Below are 25,294 nucleotides of genomic sequence, written 5' to 3' on the forward strand. Positions count from 1 at the left end.
GCATTTTTTTTGGTTGTTGTTCAATTCATGCGGTACCCATTTCTCGAGTATTTTTGCTTTTCCAATCTCTTTCAAGTGGTTGGAAATTGTCGTATACATTACGTCTAATTCAGAAGCAAGCTCTCGAACAGTCGTGCGTGGATTGGCTTCGACTAAGACTCTTAGTTGATCGTTGTCAACATCTGATAGCCAACCACTACGCTTATCCTCTTCAAGACTCTCGTCACCGCTACGAAATTTCTTGAACCACCATTGTGCTGTACGTTCATTAGTGGTTCCTGGGCCAAATGCATCATTGATATTGTGAGCTGTTTCAGCAGCTTTTCGGCCTAGCTTGAACTGGAATAAGAAAATTGTGTGAATTTGTTTTTTGTCCATGTTGTATTCAATGTTCTGGAAAAAATGGCCTAAGTATTCAAAAAGAAAAAGAGTAACATGATTAGATAGAGTGAAAAATGGGCTTTAAAATGATATATAAAGTCAAAGTAATTTAACGAAAATTAATTTGGAAATACATCATTTAAAACCAAAATTAAAAATTCCGCAAGAACTTTCTTGACAACCTAATACTTATCTACTATCCTATTTAAAACTCACTCAGACCCAATATCACAGTTGTTGATTATAATTACATGGAAGAAAGTTGGTGGATTTGTGTAGAGATTTGAAAGGCTTTTGTTGCATGTGTGTGCAGAATGGAGTTGGAAGCTGATGTGGTGACCTTATCTGTAGTTATAGCGTGTTCATTGCCAGAGCAGCTGTCTGGCTTCCGTGCTAGTGGCCCGTAAATAGCACCTGCCAGAGCAGCTGTCTGGCTTCCGTGCTAGTGGCCTGTAAATAGCACCATAAGAGCGCAATTGTTACCAGTGTTGCCGTCTAGCACTTGTGCTGGTGGCATGTTAGAAAATCATTCGAGTGAGGTTGTTGCCAGTGCCACTGGACTGGCTCCCGTGCAGGTGGCATTTAAAAAACACCTTTTTGAGTGTGGCCGTTGCTAGTACCGTATGACTGGCCCTCGTGCCAATGGCACGTAAAAACACCCACTACACTCTCGGAATGGTTGGCGTTAGGAAGGGCATCCAGCTGTAGAAACTCTGCCAGATCAGATTGGAGCCTGGTGCAGCCTTCTGGCTTGCCAGTCCTCAGTCAAATCGTCCAACCCATGCTAGCATGGAAAGCAGACGTTAAACGATGATGATGATGATGATGATGATGATAGAGTCCTCTTGGTTGAGGAGAGGTCATTTGTTGAATTTTGCCATTTGGCAAAGAACTGGAAAGTTGAATAGTAATTTTGATGTTAAATAAGATTATTGTTCGTTTTTGAAATGAAAGTATCTCTTCATTTTTTGATGTTGAAAGTGTAGACAAAGAGAGGTATTTTCTGAGGGCTACCTAGAGAAGTAGGAATGCTGAGAGGAAGACTGAGAGTGACATGGACTGTACACATCTTACTACTTCAAAGGGGTTTGTACTGTTGTAGTAAAGGCAAAAGTGACATAGGTGGGATACCCCATTGGTAAGCTGGAAGACATTATACTGGTGAGTGAAGATAAGATAACCAGTTAGATAGTTATTTCTTTGGAAAAGTGTGTTTGTGTGTGTATTAGTAGCACTGTCTATCTAAGTCACTGAGTACACTGTTCTCCTGTTTTTGACTTATGAAAAAATGTTTATATGTTATCATTGAGTCTTTATTTTACTGTTACCCTAGGTAATTACCGTCATGCCCATGATGTATTGTTTGCAATGTATCAAGAATTAAAAGAAAACAAGATGAAGATACCTGCTGAAATGTCCACCAATTTGATGATATTACACAGTTATTTATTAGTGAAGGTAAGATGTCTGTGAAGATGTGTGGCCTAGTGATTAGGGTGTTATACTCATGATTGAAAGATCATGGTTTCAATTCCTGGACTGGATGGTGCATTGTGTTCTTGAGCAAAATACTTCATTTCATGTTGCTTCAGTCCACTCAGCTGTAAATGAGTTCCAGCAATTGCTGGGAAGTTAATCCAACGATGGATTGACATCCCATTCAGTGGTGAATGAAATGCTATGAATGATGATGAGGGACATACTAACAATGACAGTGATGGTGGTGCGGTTACTGCTGCTGCTGCTGTTATACCAGCTGAATCTTTCTCAAGTTACACTACCTTCTTATAAGAAAACAAAATGAAAGCAACACACTCGATAATGTAGTCTAGGATGCATAATGCCTGAAGAAAAAAAATAAAAAAGATAGGCACAGGCATGTTTTTAATAATATTCCCCTATGTTTTTCATGGTGGATTGGAAACAAACAACATTGCTTATGATGTCAAAACAAAGGTACTCAAGAGTACACACACACACACACACACACACACATAACAGGCTTCTTCAGTTTCTGTCTACGAAATTCACTCTCAAGGCGTTAGTAGATCTGGAGCTATAGTAGAAGACATTTCGTTAAGGTATTGTACAGTAGGACTGAACCTTAGATCACCTGGTTAGGGAACCAGTTTCTCGACTACATCTATACCTTCATCTATACCTCTTCCAGTCTGAATAAAATTCAGTATTTTATTGTTCTATTTATTTCCTCTTATATGGATCCATGAGTCATGTTTTTTCTTTAACTTTTCCTAGTTTGCACTTCAAAAAGATCTTGGGTGCTGTTTGTTCTCTTTAAGCAGGTTATAAAAGAAAAATCAAAAGATGGATGGATGAGAACATGAATTTTTTTTATTATTGTTTTTCAATTTTCCATGCTTGACTGAACAGGATAGTTTCTGTTTTGTATCAATACTTTTTACAGCTGTATACCTTTCCTAATTCCAACAACTCTACTATGAAGTAAGGATGAAACTCAACTCTTTGAACCTGTGGGTATGCTTTAACAGGTGTTATTTCATTTAACTATACCCCTGGAAGTTGCAAAAATAATCAGCCATATGGTTTTGCATTTATAACCCACTAATTGGCAGAAACATCATTATTTTCAGCTGTAAACACAGAATTATGCAGCCACCTGCATTTTCCAGTGGTATTGTCAAATGAAATCATATACATTAAAACATGCTCATCGGTTCAAAGGGTTATAATTTGTTTTGTAAACAGAGTTAAGTGCTTTGCTCAAGACATGATACATTGACAGTTGTAAGATCTAATTTTATTAGATATTTATCACCTTAACCTCACTGCTGTTGAACCAGGTAATTCTAGGTGTAATCCAAAGTAAGAAAGTTTGCATACCACAGCTTTTGTTAAAATCTTTACTTATATCAGAATAGGCTTGCTTGTCTTGAATTTGTAATGTATATAGCCATTTGTGTGACACATTGACACATAGAAAAGGACACCTGTAGCTATAGATATTTTCAGAAACTTTTATTGGTAGAAAGTGGGGAGAGAGACAGAAAAAGAATGTTTGAAGCATCTTTTTCTAACTTCCTGTTCTAAATTCTACACCCATTTTAGAGATTTTTTCTCTCTTTCAGATGTGTATTAAATTAAAGGAAACTGTAAGAGCTGCAAGGTTACTGGTGCGTGTTGCCAATAATATCAGCAAGTTCCCTTCACGTAAGTTATAATCTGGTATCATTTCAATATAATCTTGGTTCTTCAGAATTTCTGTTATTGAGTAAACTTACACAAGAATGATATGTTGTAACTTAATTGTGTATATATAAATATTTGTGTAAAGATGTGGACATATTTTTCTTTTACTGGTTTCAGCCATGCTAGGGCACCAACTTCAAGGGTTTAGTCAATCATATCAACTCCATAACTTAAATTTGGCGCTTACTTTATCCATTTCTGTTTGTTGACTACAGGACATATAAACAGCACCCCTTTTCAACTGGTATACATGTAAACACTGATATGGATAAAGACATACACACATAACTTATACATATAACAAATTCCTGCGTAGTTTCCAGCAACAGCTACAAAATTTCACTCAGGCAGCGAGTTGGCAGAATCGTTAGCACGCCGGGCGAAATGCTTAGCGGTATTTCGTCTGCCTTTACGTTCTGAGTTCAAATTCCGCCGAGGTCGACTTTGCCTTTCATCCTTTCGGGGTCAATAAATTAAGTACCAGTTACGCACTGGGGTCGATGTAATTGACTTAACCCATTTGTCTGTCCTTGTTTGTCCCCTCTATGTCTAGCCCCTTGTGGGCAATAAAGAAATAAGAAGACTCTCTGTAATCATTTCTATTGTATTACACCAATAAATGTACTTTGGCAAGTACTGTGAATACTATTTTTTGCTGATGAGGTCATAATAAGAGCAAAACATATCTGGAGATGTCTCTTGTTCTTGCTGGAAAAATGATAACAATATCGGTTATTGACTAATATTGTTTTTCCTTCATAGTGTAGTTATTTCTAGTTTGTTTTATAATGCTCCCTCAAATATGTTAACATAATTATACATTTGTCTCTCATATACATTTATCTATCTCTCTGTTTGTTTCATAGCATAAATATTTCTAGTTAGCTCATTAACCCTTTCGTTACCAACCCAGCTGAAACCAGCTCTGGCTCTGAGTACAAACGTCTTGTTTTCATAAGTTTTGAATCTTCCATCAAACCTTAGTCACAATTTATGTTCCTAACACTAGCTGAATGATAACTAAGTTATTTTACTAAATTCTTTGTCATATTTGAAGTAATTGAACGAAACACAGAGCATCTCAAAATAATTACAGTACTAAAAGGGTTAATACTGCCCTTGTTATATTTGTTAACTCTACCTTATCCATCTGTCTCTCTGTCAATCTATCTATCTCACCACATCAATAATCCTAATTAGCTCTTTAATGCTCTTTTGCATTAAATGCATTACTTGTCTGTCTGTTTATCTATTTATATCTCTATCTCACAGTGTAGTTATTTCCTGTTAAAGCTGTAATGTTTTCTATATTTAAATATGTTAATATAAACTTATCCATCTGTCTACTTCTTTGTCTTGTAGCATAATTATTTCCAGTTAGTTCTTCTCCCTTTAAATATGTTAATACTAACTTATCTGTCTGTCTCTCTTTCTATTTATCTACCTCTCTGCCTCATCATATAATTATTTCTATTAGCTTTAGAATTTTCTTTTAGTAAACATGTTAATACTATCTTATCTATTTCTATCTGTTTCACCTTGTAATTATTTCTTAATCTGAACACAAACTTATTTATTGGTAATAAACTGGTATCCTATCCTAGAGGAGACTTGTCTTTTGTCTTCTTAACACAATGGAAAGCAAATATTTGTATTGCCCCAATAGACTGTTGACGTTCCATGCAAAGACATCAGAATATTCATAATTGTTATATTATCACAGGTCACTTCAAGTGTGTAGACTTCTAATCAATGGAATTGGAGCCATGGTCATCCTATCCTTTTTTCTAAACATATTATTAACCAATGTGATTTTTTTCTTAGGATGTGGTTAGAATGCCCCAGGAAAGGATTGCTAGGCAGATTTTTTAAAGCTGATCTAATTGGCAAGAGACTGAGATGGTTGAATAATATTCATAGTCTCAGTTGGAATCTAGCAGGAAAAGTTAATGATAGTTGTTTCTGATAGGACCCTATAGAGGGGGTGCCTAAGGATTCCATCACAAAACACTCCCAGGAGTAAGTGGGCAGTGAAAAGTGATGGATGGAAAGATGGCAATGTGGTTTGAAGGATATTTCGCTGCTACTACTAGCAGATTGAATGACTGTTCATAGAATACCACTGTTGGTTACCATGCTTAGCTAAATACATTACAATTGTTAGTTTCATCTCTCTAGATTTTGATTTCAAATTTCACTATAGTTGACTCTACTCTCTTTTCTCTGTAGTTATTAAAATAACTAGCTGGTCTTGTTGTGTAGGTCTGTGTCAGCTCCGATCAAGCAAACCTTTTGATTGAATGCAAGTCATTTATGACTCTTTCACTTGTTTCAGAGACACCTGGAATTATATTATCCATTGTGTCCTTCCCTGTATAAGAAAGTAGCACGTAATTTGGGGAACATTTGGTTGCCATTTCTTGCTGGTTGAGTACTTATGTAGAGTTTTTTTCTAGGTATCAGTTATGTATTGAGGTTGATTCAATTGACTGGATATCTCTACTTGAAATTTCTAATCTTGTTCCAATTTTAGAATTTGTTGATGTTGCTGCTGTTGTACTTAAATAAGAAGCAAATATTAAAATGTATTTTTCCCATTTCCAATTTCAGATATTATACCCATTCTCACCACCACTGTAATTCAGTGCCATCGAGCTGGATTACGTAATTCCTCCTTTAGTTATGCTGCTATGCTGCTCAGAGATGAATACCAAAGAGATATTGATCCAAAATTGAAGAAGAAAATTGAAGGGATTGTACGGTAAGGAACTGAGGTTTCTTTGTTTTTGATATTTACTGGTTTCAGACATAGAACTGCAACTATCCCAGGATATCACCTTCAAGGGTTTTTGTCGATTTGTAACATTTATCTCTGTACTTTTGCCTGGTGCTTATTGTATCCATCTCATAAGGAACAAAAGCAAGTTGATCTTAGCATAAAGAGCAACGACTCAAATGGAGCATATTTTTGTTTATCCTATTCTTATAAGACTCCTGTGTTTTCTGGAGAAAAGGTTGAACAACTGCAGTTCTGATGATGCCTGTTGAGGCAGAAACACATATCAACAGTTATCTTCTTACTCAAAGTAACTGGATTATCTTTTCCTTAATGGCATATCGGTTTTGGAGAATGTTTGATTCTTGAGATTATCTTCCCTTGTATGAAGTTGGTCACAATTGCAATCAGACCAGTGGAAAAGATATCAGCAAGAAAGGAATTTCAGAAGCTTGGCATTCTGGGGAAGAAGGGCTGAGTGTATTGGTTAACACAAGGTCTTGGGGCAGGGGTAGGTGCAAGGAGGGAAATGAAAGAAGGAAGGTCAAGTAGAGACAGGAATGTCTGATTGAAGGTAACAGGATATCTAGCAGCTCTGAAGAGCAGAGGTCATTATAGTTTCTCTTGGAAAGGCAGACAGAGAGAGAGAGGAGACAGCATACCTATGGATCAGAGGGTGGTTTTATCACTGATTTTATGTTAACCAGTTGGGTAGGGTTTTCCTGAATGCAGTCTAGGATGTTTTTAGGTACAGCAATAGCACCACCCAGATGTACTCCATTGTGAGCCTTACTTGAGCTTTGTGGTTAAAGCTATTGTTTAGCCATAGATCAACACTGATTAAATAGGCTAAAGGTGTTGCTGCTATGACCATCCCATCATTTTTTGCCAAACATATCTAGCTCTACATTATCTAGTAGGTTCTTTCCAGACATAGTGTATCTAGAACTATATTCTCCAGTGTATACTTCCTTTTTTTTTGATGGCTTGATGTGATTTGAGGGGGATATGGCTGCTATTTCTAGCTGGTTGAGCAGCTACGTAATGCTTGTTTCCTTTGTTGACTTAGTTGACTTCTCAATATCTGCTGTCTTGTGTTTTGCCTGGATTGCTGTTACAAGCCTTTCACTGTCCCAGGTGACATGTGATACTGGTGTAGACTGCTGATTTTTGATGTAGGTTGAGTAATACTTATTCAACCAACATCAAAGCCAACAATAACAGTTTAATTTAATTCATGTGAAATATTTTGTTGGTAATTTAATTACACTAAGTTAACTTTTTTAACCTTAGCACATCCTAAATGTATATCTGTTACACATTCCTACAAATCACACATGCATGCAAACATACATACATACATGCATACATACATACGTACGTACATACATACATACATACACATACACACACACACACGCACACGCACACACACACACATTTATTTATATATAACATTTACATATATGCACGCATGGTCGTGGCTGTGTGATAAGAAGCTTGCTTCCCAATCATATGGTTCCAGGTTCAGTCCCACTGCGTGGCACCTTGAGCAAGTGTCTTTTACTGTAGCCTCAGGCTGACCAAAGCTGTGTGAGTGGATTTGGTAGATAGAAACTGAAAAAAACCTGTCATGTTATATATATATATATATATTTGTGTGTTTGTCTGTGTTTGTCCCCCAACAATTGGTTGACAACCGATGCTGTGTGCTTATGTCCCCGTAACTTAGCGGTTTGGCAAAAGAGACTGCTAGAATAAGTACTAGGCTTACAAAGAGTAAGTCCTGGGGTTCAGTTCTTCGACTAAAAAAAGAAACCTTTAGGGTGGTGCACCAGCATGGCCACAATCAAATGACTGAAATAAATAAAAGAATAAAAGAATATACACATGAATTCAGACATTATTTCACAAATATGTACATCTGTACTCATGTATTTTTTTTTTTTTTTTGAGCAAAGTGTTAACACAGATAATTCAAATGCAGATTGTTTAACATTTTGTCATAAACAATTTAAATTATTACTGTTTGACTGGAATTCATAATTATTTGAGTGTTGCAAAATCTTCTGATGGAATCTTCTTTTCAATATTCAGTTTAAATTAAATTAGTTATGATGTGATCAGACATGATTTCATTTGAGGCAATTTAGTATAAATGACAGACAGAAAATAATAGCGAGATGAAAGATGGTTGTTTTAAATGAGCTATTTCAGTTCTGGTTTGGAAGAGGTAGATTGATTATAAGGTTAATATGCTAAATTATTGACTGTATGCTAATAAGTACAAATCTAGCCATAAGTTTGGGAATACTTAGTATCAATGAGAATACTGGTTACAGTTAAAATCAATAGGCTATACATAAAATGTTTTTTTTTTAGTATTTATATATGTCCTTCTAGTAGAGGTGCAATGGCCCAGTGGTTAGGGCAGCGGACTCACGGTCATAGGATCGCGGTTTTGATTCCCAGACCGGGCGTTGTGAGTGTTTATTGAGCGAAAACACCTAAAGCTCCACGAGGCTCCGGCAGGGGATGGTGGCGAACCCTGCTGTACTCTTTCACCACTACTTTCTCCCACTCTTACTTCCTGTTTCTGTTGTGCCTGTAATTCAAAGGGTCAGCCTTGTCACACCATGTCACGCTGAATATCCCCGAGAACTACATTAAGGGTACACGTGTCTGTGGAGTGCTCAGCCACTTGCATGTTAATTTCACGAGCAGGCTGTTCCGTTGATTGGATCAACTGGAACCCTGAATGTCGTAAGCGATGGAGTGCCAAGAAAAAATAAGTCCTTCTATTTGGTGAAATTAACTTTGTCATTCATCATTCTGAAGATGGTTCATGGCAAATGAGAGTAAGAGAGGGAAGTAGGTTGAGTTGGTGGGACTATTCCAAAGTAATGGGTGGCAAGCAAGATGTGATCCTTTGAGGTGGGATGCAGAGGGTTTGCAGGCCAGTCCCTCTGCAGAGTTTCCGGTATGTTTGTCATCACAGGCCATCAGGTTGGCTGTGAAAGCAGCAGAGTTGTTGCCTCAACGTGGTTGTGGATCATGAGGCGTGATCTCTAGAAGGAGCAGTGCTAACAAGGGTAGTGCTAACTGGACACAAGCTAGGGCTTGATCAATTCTGGCTGAGTCACCTGTGTGAAGGTATCTGATGTTGAACAACCCAAACACCTAATGACCCCAGAAAATATTACTGATGGTATGTTCGGGTGCCTCACAAGAGCATGTATGGATAAACTATGTCCTTTTATGTAGTGAAATCAATTTTTTCATTCATTGTTCCAAAGAGAGTTGATTAAAATATAGTTCAAGTACTAGAGTCAGTTAAGTCACCTATACACTTCTCTTTTTTTTTTTAAGATGGCAGGTGTGAATTTAAGGGAGATTTGACTGTTATTTCATTATTTCAAGTCTATTTTGATATCTTCAGAGTGCTAGGTGGTGACTAAGAAAAGATAAATTTAATTACTTGGGAGTTATTCTAGGAGATTGGCAACCAGCAGCTAAATCTTCAAATCAAACCCTATCATTATTATCATTTTAATATCCACTTTTCCATGCTTGCATGGGTTGAACGAAGTCTACTGAGGTAGATTTTCTATGGTCAGATGCCCTTCCTGTTACCAACCTTTATCTGTATCCAAGCCAGGTAATATTTCCCTCTGGTTAGACATATTCTCACAGGATATTGGTAAGGAACAATGCTTGTATGACATTAATACTCATTTACAATATTGATTTCAAATTTTGGCACAAGGCCAGCAATTTCAGGGTAGGGGGGCTAAGTCGATGACATCACTCCTAATAATCAACTGGTACTTATTGTATCAACCCCAAAAAGATGAAAGGCAAAAATTTGACCTTGGCAGAATTTGAACTCAGAATGTGAAGACAGATGAAATGCTACTAAGCATCTTGCCCAGCATGCTAACATTTCTGCCAGCTTGCCAACTTCACTCATTTATAATATTAGTATAGTTCCAATGATAAACTAGTTCCAATGACAAACAAAGTCAAGTGAAAGTAAATATTCTAAAACAAAGGTCCTCAACCCATTTTGGCCAAAGGCCCCCTTTTGACCCTTGGAGTCACAAATGCCCCTCCCCACCACAAGATATTTTTTTATTTTTCAATATACTACTTATTTTGTTATCAGCAGATAATAATTAAAAAATAAAGGATGTCCTTTTACATATGCGCTTGTATGCAGTCGGGAGTACAGATGTACAAATTGAAATGCAAAAAAATTGAAATAATGGATTGAAAGTTTGGTAATTGTGTTTATTTCCACCATGCAATACTTATGAAATCATGTTGTCTATTGAAAGAGTGTTCTTTGGTACAAGTAAATGCTGATGAAATCATTTCAAACCTTTCCAATTTCCCTTATCAAAACAGCTAGAACTTGTGCAACAATCTGATATATAAGTTATTGTCACCTGGGAAGAGGATTTTTTATGCTCAAGAAAGAGAGTGTATTTGATAGGAATTGTTGAAATGCATATGAAATTCATATGAGTAGCAAATTGTGGAGGATGGTATTCAGTGTATTTGGATCTTGTTAGTTTGAATCTCAAAATCAGCCCCCTTTTAAAACACTGTAAAAGAATCTGAAAATTTGTCATATTAAACATTCATTTCTTATTGAGGATCTAGTTTGCTTCATTCATAAAATCTGCATTTTTTTTAAAAGGAAGAAAAAAATCTGAAAATTGGTTATCTTGATACAGTTTTCCACGCCATGAACTTCTGGAGAATAAATTTGACACAGACAAAATTTTTTTTTTTTAATTCATGGTTTTAAAATACAGATAGTCCGAATCTACCATTCGTTTCTCTTTATAATTTGCAAATAATTTTTTTAAATACTTCAAAATCAAAATTGCGTGGAATTTTTTTTTGTTGCATAATCCTATCAATTCCATTATGCAGAAGACAGAATCGAAAAAATTTTGTAAAAATTCGTAAAAATACGGAAGTTATGAGGGGTTTTAGCACATGCTTACATCACAATTCTGCCCATTCATATATATGTGTGTGTGTGTTTGCTAGTGTCTGTTTTTCTTTTAGTTTTTGTTTACTTATACACATCAACAAATGAGCCAATGAGGTACTCTCTGTATGGTTGTTCAATTTGCTAGAAATAACAGCCAAATATCCCTCATACTATGCTCTTGTTAGTATTAAGGAAATGGAGAATGTTTACTCCCCTCCATCATTAAGATTAAAATTAATATTTGTGATTTTGTTCAGTTCTATGAATTTAATTTTTTTTAAATGCTTTTATCCATTGCTTGATATAAGAAATTAGAAAATCCTGACCAAAACAGAGAAATTCTAACTTAACAAAAAATATAGAAAGAAAAAGAAAAGGTTCTGTTTTCCAAAGCCAAAAGATGTGTTTTTAGCTGGGGTGTAATTTTATAATTAAAACAAATTCAAAATATAAATTTCAGAACATAAGACTTACCATGTTATCTGGTGTATAGCTGCAGTTCAATGGGTACAAAACCTAAAACAAATGTGTGTGTATGTATGTGTAGTTGAGTCTTTAATAGCCAGAGGTCAATTTAAGTTCAATCGCAGAAAGGAATTCAAAATGGCAACACATGCAATCATATACATACAAACATACCCATACATACACACACATACACAAATACATACCTATCAGCCACTCCCAAAAGCCAGTTTGATCCAAAATTCTGACTACCAGTCTTTATATATTTGTACACACACACACACATGCACGCACACATGCATGCACGCATGCATGCACGCACACACACACACATTTAGCTTTCCATTTTTATTCATTACTTTTTTCTTTTAATCATCTGTCACTATTCATCTGTTTTTAGTTTTTGTTTTGAGGGTTTCACTTTAGTGACACCAGTTACACATGATATCAGGAATTTGCTTGGTGTCATCAAAGTGGAAAAAGTGTTTAATTTTTGGAAAATTTGAAACAAAACAGCATGGTTTTTTTTAAAAACTGACTGTCGCAGAGATGTGAAACTACCGCTACTACTCGTTAATTTCAAATTAAGCTTACCAAAGACAAGGGGCTTCCAGCGCCCCTCTAGCTCCCCCAAGTCTCTTAATGCCCCCTAGTGCCCCTTTGCTTCAAAAATCTGCCCCCTCTCGAGTTCTAAATGGCCCCTGTTGAGAACCTTTGTTCTAAAACATTTAGTTCCATGTCTACCATTTTGGCTGACATGTTTCTTTTATTATTGTTAAGAATGTTAGAAATGAGACAAAGCTTGTTAGTGATGACAATTCAGTGTATGAATGCTTGTTATTGGTGACAGTGTGTTACAATTATAGCCTGATTTCATGCCAGTTTATTGTAATGACAGTTTGTAAATGATGCTAATGTTTTATGGTAAAAGCCTTATACGATATCAATCTCTTAAGGTGACACCCTGTTATGATAACAATCTCATGTGATAATAACAATATTGGTGAGGGGAAAATACCTCAGGAGAACATTGTGTGTATTAACTAAAAAAAATATAGCAAGGTTTTACATATGTCATGTAATGAGTTGAAAATTTTTAATTAACTTGGAAAATATAGAAAATGTAGTTTAGGAGTAGATCATATCTTTGAAGCCATGACTCATATTGAAAGTAACGAATGTGTTTCAGTCTTATTGCATGTCTCTATCCAGCCAGCAAGATGAAGAGAGATCTACTATAATAATACTTTTGTGTTTTTCTCCGTCACAGTATATGAATGAGAAAGGAAAGGGTGATAGATGAATAAGGAAGGAAGGGGCAGTGGGCAAACAGATAGTGGGAGTGTTTCAACTCTGTGTGAGTGTATGTGTGTGTATGTAAAAGGGAGGTATGTGAACGTGTGTGTGCGCAATGGAAGTGGGATGGTGAACATTCAATGCTGAAAAGAAAAATCAGTGTTTCAACTCTGTGTGTGTATGTATGTGCATGTACAAGGGAAGTATGTGAATGTTAGTGTGAACCAGTGTTCTTTCAGTAGCAAACGATGATCAATGTCACATCTCAAAAGACAACCACTTGATAACATTGACAAATGTATTAAGTTGATTTACCATCCATATTTATATATAAATTATGACAATTAGTCGTCACTTTTGACAGTATGGGGTCAGCTAGTGAATGTATCATATAGAAATTGAGGGAAGGTGCTGACACTGACAAGGAATATCAACAATATGACTGAGTGAAATTACCTCTGGGTATCATTTATTTAGTTTTAATATTTACTCTTAAATATTTATCAAGTTGTATACTATTTTGCTTTTAGGAAACGAGACAAATCTGAAGAAGATGAACTCTTAACTCCATGTCCATTTTGTCAGTCATCAATTCCAGAAACTCTTTTAGTATGTCCTGATTGTAAGATGAACATTCCTTATTGTATAGCTACAGTAAGTTATCAGCCATTTTTTTTTGTGTCTGTGTGTGTTTTATTTCTTCTATTGTTTTTTTCATGCTAACATGAGGTTGTGGAATTGTTGAGATTTAGATATGTTTTATCCTTGTAGAAGACTGTAATGATGTTGCTGTAGAGAACATGGAAAACTGTTGATATTGTTGTAGCAAACATGGAGCATTATGTTGATAGTGTTGTAGAGAACATGGAGGACCAAGGAGCTGTTAGAGTTGTTAACTAGCCCCAGTCCCATGATGAGAAAACATTCCATCTAAGATCATTTCATCTTTTATTTAGGCAAAATGTATCAAGAACTATATTAGTTAATATATTATTTTTTTTTCTAAGATGGTTGTGTATAATTTGAAGGATATTTAACTGCTTTTTCTAGCAGTTTGAGCAATCACATTGAAGCTCCTTCAATGGCTAGTTACTATTGGAGGAAATGAATACTGTAAAGAACCTCCTCCTCTTTATTTTTGTTGACATTTCTCTTTACTACTGACCTCAGCACTCAATGCATTTAATTTTAACCTACCATCACTAACACCCATCAATGGATAGAACCATCAAATGAAATCTGATTTCCAGCACTTCTGATGCCATGGAAGCATGCATTCAGTACACTCTGTAAAGTGGTTGGAAGGGCATCCTGATGTAGAAGTCATGCCAAAGCAGACATTGGAACTTGGTGCAGCCCTTTGGCTCATCAGTTTGTGTCAAACCATCTAACCGATACCAGCATGGAGAACAAATGTTGAATGGTATTGATGATGTTTTCCTTCCAATTATTAACATTGACTGCAAAAATAATCTAAACATTAACTGCAGTCGCAAGGAACTCTTGATGTTTATTCAGTCTGTTTAGTCTTTGAGGGCGTAAAAGAATAGTTGAAAACTGATAAAGGGTATTCTCCCTCTTCCTAAGACAAATATTAGAAAAATAAGTAAATAAAAATAAAACATTATTTGCACCACAACACTAACCAGGTAATGTGAAAGAGTTTTGGCTTTGTGTTGTAGAATGGTTAAAAAAAGATTAAAGAATCATTTTTCCCTTTCAGTTAGGCTATGAAAAATTTAGGTTTGAGAAAATACGGCAGTTTTTGGTTGTTTTTGATCTCTTGCTATGTTGGGGGAATAAATTATATTATACTACTTATTTAATTTTAATTTTTATTTTTTGTCTTCTTTCTCTTGTCAGGGATGCCATATAACTAAAGAAAATCTCACTGCATGTCCAAAATGTCAGTTCCCAGCACTTTACTCAGAATATATAAAGTAAGGAAGAATGATAAATATTCCATTTCTTTTAAACATTTCTTTATTGTTTTAAGCCTTTTAAAGCTTCATGACTTGGCAGTCAGTTTTTGTTTACATTTTGGTAAGTCAGATGTTGGTGGTTTATGTTTTGGCAATCACATTTCTATATGCTTCTGCCAATGTCTTTATGGTGGCAGAGTTATGTTTTTTGTTTTTAAATTCTTTAATTTCTCCAATATAGGAGAAATGTAAAATAAGTAGCAAAATAATGTCTAACTAACAAGTAAAACTCCATTGCTGGAATTTTGATAAAACTGACTTAGATTAGGTGCTGAAATTTACAAAAGTCTTGCATAATTTTACTGTTCTGCTTACAGACTGAATTCAGAAGAGGATCCAAACACTGTTCAAGCATTTATAAATTGAATATACAGTGCTCCATTAAATTACAGTTATTAAGTTTCGACCTTGGGTTAGATGCTGATATTTATAAAAGTCTTGCATATTTTTACTGTTCTGCTTATAAATTGAATTTAGTAGAGTATCTAAACACTGTTTAAATATTTATAAATGGAGTACAGTATCTCATTAAATTATAGTTACTAAGTTTCAACCTTACATTAGGGTATAGAAGCTGTACAATTTGTAGTGAGTGTACATAAATGTTTTACGTTTCTCTGACTTACACAACATTACTTGCATATCAGGTCTGTTGCGTGGGTATTTTGTAGAAGTTTTCATTACATTCTTTGAATATAAGCATCTGTGTTTGTGTGTGTACTTGCATCCATTAAGTGCCAATCCATTAATTCTACCATGTATATGCATGTGCATATGTGGTGAGGGTGTATGTGTTTAAATGTTGTTATTGTTTTAGAGTTTTATGAAAGATATACATTTCCCAAGTTACTTGATGCCCTTCCTAATGCCAACCACTCCGAGAGAGTAATGGGTGCTTTTATGTGCCACTGGCATGGGAGCCAGTCAGGCAGCACTGGCATCGGCGATGCTCGAATGGTGCTTTTTACATGCCACTAGTACGGGTGCCAGTCAGGTAGCACTGGCATTGGTCAAGCTCAAATGGTGCATTTTACATGCCACGCATATGTATATGTACATATGTGTATTGTGTGCCCATGTTCTTCTGTAGATTTGCATTTTCTGAAAACCACAAGCTACATGTGGAGGGGATGTCATTTCTCCTGTCAATGAAGCATTCATTGGCTTTTGCAGTAAGAGTAAGGATTCATGATATAAAAAAAGGGCATCTGGCTATAAAACAATGTCTCAATAATATATTCATCTAACATATACTAGCCTTGGAAAATAGATGTTAAAAATGAATTAATACCATACTCTTACAGCTATAAAGCACAGTATTACAGTAACATTGCTATATAACACTATGTTACAAAAATGTAGCTGTATAACTGTTATTCACATTCAATATACACACTCTATTTCAACATATTGCAGGTGTATACTGTCAAATGTTGAATACAAATATTAATGCTCACATAATATTCCACACCATACTGCAGTGAACACATTTCATTGTTAACAAATATTTTCTCAATCTGTACATCATCCCACCCACTTTCTCTTCTTCCTTTCTTTTTTTTTTTCCTCCACTTTCACTGAATCTTTCTCTTGCTTCCCAAATTGTTGCTATCAGGTTTTAAAGAGATCTTTAAAGATCAACAGGAAGTAATTTCTTGAGAATACAATTTACAAATCTGAATTGTTATCTAAATCTTTGTTGTTCAAAAGCTGACTGTTTAATTGTGTTCTGCCAGGTATTTTCTTGGCAAGATGTCTCATGTATGGCAAAATGAACTGATTATATCACCATTATTGTTATTGTCAATCTCATAAATCATCGTTATTATCATCATCAATGTCATTTCCATTCATTATCACCACTATCGTCATCACTATTGTCATTGTCATTATTATCCTTGTAATTGTCATCATGCAAAACATCACTGCCATCATTATTATTGCTATCATATTGCCATCAAAGTCTTCTTCGTAAGCCATATTATTATCAACATTGCCATCATTATTATTGTCATTATTACCCTGGGTATTCTCATCAGTTCTACCATTATTAACATCCTCATTATCCCCGTCACTGTCAGCAACGCTATCATTACCATCACCATCGCTGTCATCATTACTATCATCGTCACCATCTTTGTTTGTTTCTCTATGACAGACAAGTTTATAATGTAGCATCTCTCCTACTGTCTTAAGCTTCCATCATCTGTCCCACTATCATATGTGTCATCTCAGTTGTCTCAATTTATAGTGTTTTAATTTATCTGTCTAACTAGCAGCACCTGTGGCAACTCCACCACTCATTTTGAGAAACCCCGCTTGCGAAGACTTGTTGAGGCAAGTGAAATCGAACTATATTCGACGACTGGCACCCGTGCCAATGTCGTCTCCTTCGTTGGACACGAAACTCAGCTTGCGAAGACTTATTGGGGCAAGCGAAAGTGAAATCGGGATAGCGCTTGTGCCCAGCGTCGCCTTTCTGGCACTTGTGCCCGTGACATGTGTAAGGATTTTCGAGCAAGATCGTTGCCAGTGCCCCTGGACTGGCTCTTGTGCGGGTGGCACATAAAATACACCATTTTGAGTGTGGCCGTTGCCAGTACCGCCTGACTGGCCTTCGTGCCGGTGGCACGTAAAAGCATCCACTACACTCTCGGAGTGGTTGGCATTAGGAAGAGCATCCAGCTGTAGAAACTCTGCCAAATCAGATTGGAGCCTGGTGTTGCCATCCGGTTTCACCAGTCCTCAGTCAAATCGTCCAACCCATGCTAGCATGGAAAGCGGAAGTTAAACGATGATGATGATGATGATGATGAATGTCTGCCATGAGCATCTCCTCACTTTCTAGGAAAACTTGTCTACCCTGGCTTGTGCAAAATATTCTTGCCTATCTTTGTTATTCATATTTTGACTTATTTCTTGACTAACAATTCCCATTCTTTCCCTATTATCTCCAGTGTTGTTGTTTATCATATGACACCTAGCTCCATTTCTTGCACTAATTTCATTCCTTTCCTTCTGAATTAATGCTTTCCATCATTCCTGATTTTCCTCTCTTTATTCCTGATTCTTATTTCTTCTTTTTGCCCTATTCCCAATGTTTGCCTGTATCATTTCTGCCACTCCTGATTCAATTTTTGCTGTCATGCTCTATGATCATTGTCTCCTGCAACACACTGAACTCCATTTCCATAATAAAATAATGTAAGGAACACTTCATATTGTACAGTTGATAGCACCAATATCCAGCATTTGTTGTTACACATATTTTATGAAGAAACTAAGGAACAAGGAAAAACTCTGTATCCAGGACAGACTATTACTTACTTTACTTTTTTACTTTTACTTATTTGAGTCAATTGACTGCGGCCATGCTGGAGCACCACATTTAGTCAAACAAATCGACCCCAGGACTTATTCTTTGTAAGCCTAGTACTTATTCTATCAGTCTCGTGTGCCAAAGTGCTAAGTTACAGGGACGTAAACACACCAACACCAGTTGTCAAGTGATGGTGGGGGACAAACACAGGCACACACACACAAACATATACATACATACATATATATATATGACGGGCTTCTTTCAGTTTCCGTCTACCAAATCCACTCACAAGGCTTTGGTCGGCCCGAGGCTATAGTAGAAGATACTTGTCCAAGGCGCCACGCAGTGGGACTGAACCTACTTACCACACTCCTGCATCTACACAAATTTTTATGAGGAAAGTTAGGAACATGATTAATTATTGATAATAGAATAGATGACATAGATGTTCAATCTTCATAACAGTAACTTGGTCTAAGATGCATACATTAAATCATCAGGTAAATAGTGAGAGAGAAAGCGTTTGTCTAAGACAAACACTACTGGCATGTGTGCACGTACAAACACTAATGGTGTGAACTTATGTAAACATCCTCCCCCATTTTCTTATATACACATGTACACACACAGCTAATTGTCATTTGTGTGTGTGCATACCAATAACATCCATGTGTGTATATGAGTGTGCGTATATATATATATATGCATGTGCCAGTAGTGTTCATTTGAGTCTTTCTCTCTGTATTGCACACACACATTTCTATCACCTCCTTTCCACAGCATAACAAATTTTTTACACTACAAGAATCTATCATTAGCACTTTAATATAATAAATAGTATGAAATTTTTCACCAAGATTCTCTTCCTATCAATAATCACTGTGGTAGTGTAGGCCAGTCGAATGTATTCATTGTAATACCAGCTATTTTCCTAGATATGAATACATTTTTTTTATCCAATGTCAGTTCAGAATGACATGAATATAATAGACTGAGTATGTTTATTATGTACACCAGAACAATGGAAGAGACATTACTTTCACACAACTAAACCCTTCTGGACATTTTTTTTTTGTTATTTAAGATAATTTTATGTCAGATAAGAAGATACCAATGCCAATTTTTTTAATACAATGATTTATTTTGTCACCAAGTCACCTTTGGAAATTTTGTGGCACCATTGCCCTAGATATGATACAGAAAAATTAAGTTTTTCTGTAGTATTAGTCAGATCTGTGGAAGCCATGAATCTCTAATCTACATCAATAGATAGGGTTGCCTTTACATCATTATAGACCCCAGAGTAAAGCAATGCACTGGGGCTTACAAAGTGTCAGGCTTACAATCATAAGGTTTGATTCCTGGACTGGGTTGTGTGTTGTATTCTTGAGTAAGACATTTTATTTCATGTTGCTCTAGAAATGAATTGTGTAGAAATGACTTGTGACATCACTGGTGCCAAGCTGTATTGGCATTTTCCTTTCTCTTGGACAACATTGATGGCTTGCAGAGGGGAGACTGGTATGCATGGGCCGCTACTGGTCTTCCGCAAACAACTTGCCTGAATTTGTGCCTTTGAGGGGAACTTTCTAGGTGCAACGCCATGATGATTTCGTGACTGTAGGGGATCTTTTATAGTTTTTGTGAAATATTGTCTGGTATATATAAATATTTTTAAATATTCCTTTAAAACCAAAACAATGCAAGTTATAAAAATTAATAATACAGGCTAATGGTTTATAGTATTACCTGTTATTTCAATTTTTGAGTGTTAGGACCCCTTCTTTTGGAAATTTACAGAGAAAAGGCATTGATAGCTGATTTCTCTGCTCTGTGGTGTATGTGTATGAAAGGTTGGTTTGCCACTCAGCTGCATGCAGGTCATATCTGTTATAAATTAACAGGCTGTGCTCTTTTATTTTCAAGTTTCCAGTGGTACTTCCTTTATAGAATTCTTTACATTTATTACATGTGATTTTATACACCATGTAGGGTCGCAGACATATGTTTCCATCTTTAATCGGGTAGTTGGGTAATGTACATATGGTGTGGTTTAGACTTGGCCAGTTTTTAGTTAGGATCTTTTTTGAGGAATGTCTGGAGTGTACCAGTCATATATTCAATCTCTCCTTAGGATTGTAGCAGTTGTGTTTTTTTTTTTGTCACTCTAAAGTGGCTGTTTCAAGAAACATATTATCCTTGTATGTGTGGGTTTTGTTAGGTGGTACTCTTGATGTCCTGGCTTCTCATGAAAAAGTGTGGATAGCCAGTCTCCATCAGGGCTCTTTGGAATTTTATGGTGTTGGTGTTTCTGCTTTCTGTTTTGCTGCATTTATTGCATATCCTGTGATTCTCATATCTAATGTAGGCGATCTTAGCTCTGGTGGGCAAGGATGAATTATGATATACAAACAGGTACCCAGCATACTGCTTTTCTATAAAAGTTAGTGGAGATGGATCCATACTCTATGATTTTGAGTTCAAAATCAAGCAGGGATAAGGAACCAGTGTTATTAGGGTGTTCCAAATTTTATATGTTCATTGATATTGTTAAATGTATTGTTTATTTTAATGGCCATTATAATGGACAGTTTCTCCAGTTTAAGGAGTCCATTTACAAACAAATCTCTGGACTGCCAATGGGTTGAAGCTTGTCAGGCCTACTGACCACCATTTATATGGATCAGTTAGAATGCAGGGCACTAAATGGCTGTCACTCATGTACTTTTTCACCAGATATGTAAATGACATCCTCATATTAACATCGTCTTCTGAAGAGGCTGTTCAGACAGACATGTAATATGTTCAGCAATATTGATGAACAAATGAAATTTGAAGTGGAGCATCCCAATAACACTGGTTCCTTATCTCTGCTTGATTCTGCACCCCAGATCACAGGGAATGGATTCATCTCCACTAACAGATACATTTTAATGACAAAACAACTGCTGCAATCTGCTGTGCAACCCATAAAGAGGGACTGAATATACAACTGGCACACTCCAGTTGTATGTTCAATCAGGCCAAGACAAAACAACATCCTATGTACATTGCTCAACTGCCTGATCAAAGTTGAAAATATGTCTGCTATTCTTCATGGTATATATAATCACGTGTAACAAAAGTAATTAATTCTATATCAGAAATACCATTAGACAGGTTTGCATACAGTCTAAAGAAAACCTCTATTCTAATGCTTCTTCCATCAAAAAAATACCTATGGAAATGCCACACCCAAGACATTCAAGTTTCTATTGAAACCATAGACAGAAACATTGGGAACTTGAGAATAAAAGAAACTATTTTGATTAACAAGTACAGCCTGCTAATTAATAAGTTTTGAACAGCATGCAACTCATTAGATACTATAGCAATACAAAATAATCCCTCTACACACACTATAGAGCAGAAAAAGCAGCTATCAACTTCTTTACTTTGAAAATTTCCTAAAGAACCCTGAAATATTGAAATACCAGGTAATAGTACTAACCATCGACCTGTTTTATTAATTTTTAATTACTTGTATTGTTTTGGCTTCAAGAAAAATTTTAAAACATAATATATATATATATATCATCATCATCATCATCATCATCATCGTTTAACGTCCGCTTTCCATGCTAGCATGGGTTGGACGATTTGACTGAGGACTGGTGAAACCGGATGGGAACACCAGGCTCCAGTCTGATTTGGCAGAGTTTCTACAGCTGGATGCCCTTCCTAACGCCAACCACTCAGAGAGTGTAGTGGGTGCTTTTACGTGTCACCCGCACGAAAACGGCCACACTCGAAATGGTGTCTATATATATATATATATATATATATATTTGATAAGTGCCAATGCATGAAACTCTCGGTCATTTATTAATAAAAATATATATACTCATGTTTTGTGGTCTATTTTTCATGTTTGCACCATCAAGCCTATATATATATATATATATATATATATATATATATATATACACACACACACACACACACACACACATATACATGTATAGATATATATAAATACACACACATATGCTTCCTTGTTTTTGATATCTGATAGTTATAAACAAGTTATAAATGAGTACTACTGTCATATAAGAAGTGTTCTTCCTTTCTAGTCTTTTGTGTAAACATGTCCAGAGGAAATGTTACCAAACTTGGCAACAGGTGACGGTTGGTGACAGGAAGTGCATCCTTCCAGCTGTAGAAAATCTTACCCATGCAAGCATGGTAAAATGGACGTTGAAATGACGACAGTGTTGGTATATAATGTCTGTCTGAGATATAGTTAATATTGTTATTATACAGACTATAAATCTCTCTGAAATTTGAGGTCTGAAACTTATAATCTCCTTACATTCTATCTATTATTGCTATTACTACTGGTCAAATGCATGTCATTGCTACTCAGGCTGAGCTGATTTTCACATCTTGTCTCCTCTTGACCCCATATTGTATTCTCCCTCTTCAGTTCTATCATTCAATGCTGTTTCATGGCCTTCTTTCACAGAACATAAGCCCTTGTGAATTTCCTTCCTTTGTTAGTCTCAATTTCATCAACGTCACATGCCTATCCCTTTAAGCCAAACCAGTATATGTATATATATATATGTATCGTCAATATCAATGTCAGTTTCTATACAAGCATAGAAAGTAGACAGTTGGGTGCCCTTCCTGTTGCCAACCCTAATGTGTTTCCAAGCAAGGTAGTACTTCCCCATGGTCAGACATATTTTCACAAAATAATGGAAATGAATGACATTGCTTGTGTGACAGTGACACTCATTTACAACTATCATATGAGGTCAAGACAAGGAGACATATACATACACATATGTATATACATATGCATATGCATACATATGCATACTATATATATGTATATATGATAGACTTCTTTCAATTTCCGTCTACCAGATTCTCTCACAAGGCTTTAGTTGGCTTGAGGCTATAGCAGAAGACACTTGCCCAAGGTGCTGTGTTGTGGGGTTGAACCTGGGACCATGTGTTTGGGAAGCAAACTTCTCAATCATAAGCTAAGCTTGTGCCTATATAAGTTTTTAAACATATACAAATATTTATATCTGTGACATGGAAATATATTTTGTAATTTATTCTATACCACAGCTTAAAATTTTTAAAGGTGAATGAGCAAGAAAATTAAAATGGGACAATGATGGAGGAGACAGACATTTTTGTATAATGTTTCACCAACAGTGCAAAGTATCAACAGTGTATACATAATTGGCATGTAAAATTGATATCATACAAAACATCTTTGCATGAAAATTTCTTGTATAACATAACAGAGTATCAGCTTTCAAGAGAGCTATGGATTTAGATAGCATTCAGATTTATAAACTGCATTCTCAATAAATGACTTCTTGTTTATCTTTTAAAGATTTCTTTAAAACCTGGTTGGGAATCAAGAAATATAAAGCATAAAATTAACCCTTTAGCATTTAAACTGGACATATCCAGCCCAAATATTCTACTGTTTTACATTCATAACTGACTTGACCCAGCCTCTCACTCCTATCCTATTCTGTCATTCTAAAAATAAACAATCATTGAAATCTTGAAGCTACAAGATAATGCATGATTAATTCAAAACAATATGAACAAATAAGCATCACATTTGACAGAGTAATTTGAAGGCTAAAGGGTTAAAATAAAAAGAATATTATTTTCTTCATTTGTTTTATTGATTACTTGGATATTTTTAGACTGTTTTATGCTGATTTTTTTCTTTGTTTCCCTATATTTCTAGATTGCTGGAATCTGAAGAGAAATGTCCTATGTGCAGTGAAACTATTTTAAGAAATGAACTCACTACAGTTACTGATCCTAAAATGTTTCTTCCAACATCGCAAGGCATTGAATAGGCTGCACCACGATATCTTCTGTACATTAGTCCGTCCATCTTTAAGAAGTAATTGGTTAAGATAAAAATGTCTTCATCAGAAATTTCTCTAAAACAGACATCACAATGCAGAGATTTATGTCATAAAAATTTGGCTCAAGAACCCTTTATTTAGAAAGAGGGCATATCCTATTTTTAAAATGAATGTTCATGCTGCATTTCTGGTTTAGTGTCTTTGACCAAAATGCTAGGTTCTCATATATTTATCAGTAAAGAATGGCATCTATAACTGATATGGCTTTCTTGAGTGAAAACTCATTAAAATTTAAAAATTTATTGGAATGGTGAAAACAAATATTTGAAAAGCTTTAAAAATATTAAGAATTGTTAATTTTTTTTTTTATTTCATCTGTCAAAAAGTAAATGTAAATCCAAACAAATTAAAACAAAAATATACTCTGAAAATGTTCATGTATTGTCAAATACTTTGCCACAAATTATCATGGGTGAAATGAAACTCACATACACAATGTTTTGAGACAGTATATTTTCCTTTAATATTTGTTTTGTTTCAATTTCATTTCATTATATTCATTGTTCTTTCTTTTTGTTGATGTAAAAAATAACTGATAATAAATATATAACAGACATGTGTTGGTAAAATGCTTTGCAATATTTATATATTTATTCTGAATTTAGAGTGGTGAGCTGTCAGAATCATTAGCACACCAGTCAAAATGACTAGTGGTGTTTTGTCCATCCTTACATTCTGGGTTCAAATTCTGCTAAGGTCGACTTGGCCTTTCATTACTTCAGGGTCAATAAAATAAGTACCAGTTGAGCACTGGGGTTGATGTAATCAACTTACTCTCTTCCCTGAACTTGCTGGCCTTGTACCGAAATTTGAAACTAATAATTGATCTGACTAAGGCAGTGAGCTGATAGAATTGTTAGCATGCTGAGCAAAATGCTTAGTAGAATT

General features: G+C 35.6%; 1 protein-coding gene across 1 annotated transcript in view; it reads left to right on the forward strand.

Annotated features, from left to right (window-relative positions):
- The window catches only part of LOC106884413 (WD repeat-containing protein 19), a 131,529-nt gene extending 106,554 nt beyond the window's left edge, over positions 1–24,975 (forward strand). The window contains exons 31-36 of the mRNA XM_014935776.3: positions 1,715–1,839; positions 3,489–3,570; positions 6,220–6,370; positions 13,682–13,805; positions 15,015–15,091; positions 24,220–24,975. Coding sequence (XP_014791262.2) covers positions 1,715–1,839; positions 3,489–3,570; positions 6,220–6,370; positions 13,682–13,805; positions 15,015–15,091; positions 24,220–24,334 — 674 coding nt within the window. The 3' untranslated portion in view covers positions 24,335–24,975. The remainder of the gene's footprint in view (positions 1–1,714; positions 1,840–3,488; positions 3,571–6,219; positions 6,371–13,681; positions 13,806–15,014; positions 15,092–24,219) is intronic.
- The last annotated feature ends 319 nt before the right edge of the window (positions 24,976–25,294 follow it).

This window comes from Octopus bimaculoides, chromosome 1 (genome assembly GCF_046866305.1).
Source record: "Octopus bimaculoides isolate indiv1 chromosome 1, ASM4686630v1, whole genome shotgun sequence".
Taxonomy (NCBI): Eukaryota; Metazoa; Mollusca; class Cephalopoda; order Octopoda; family Octopodidae; genus Octopus; species Octopus bimaculoides.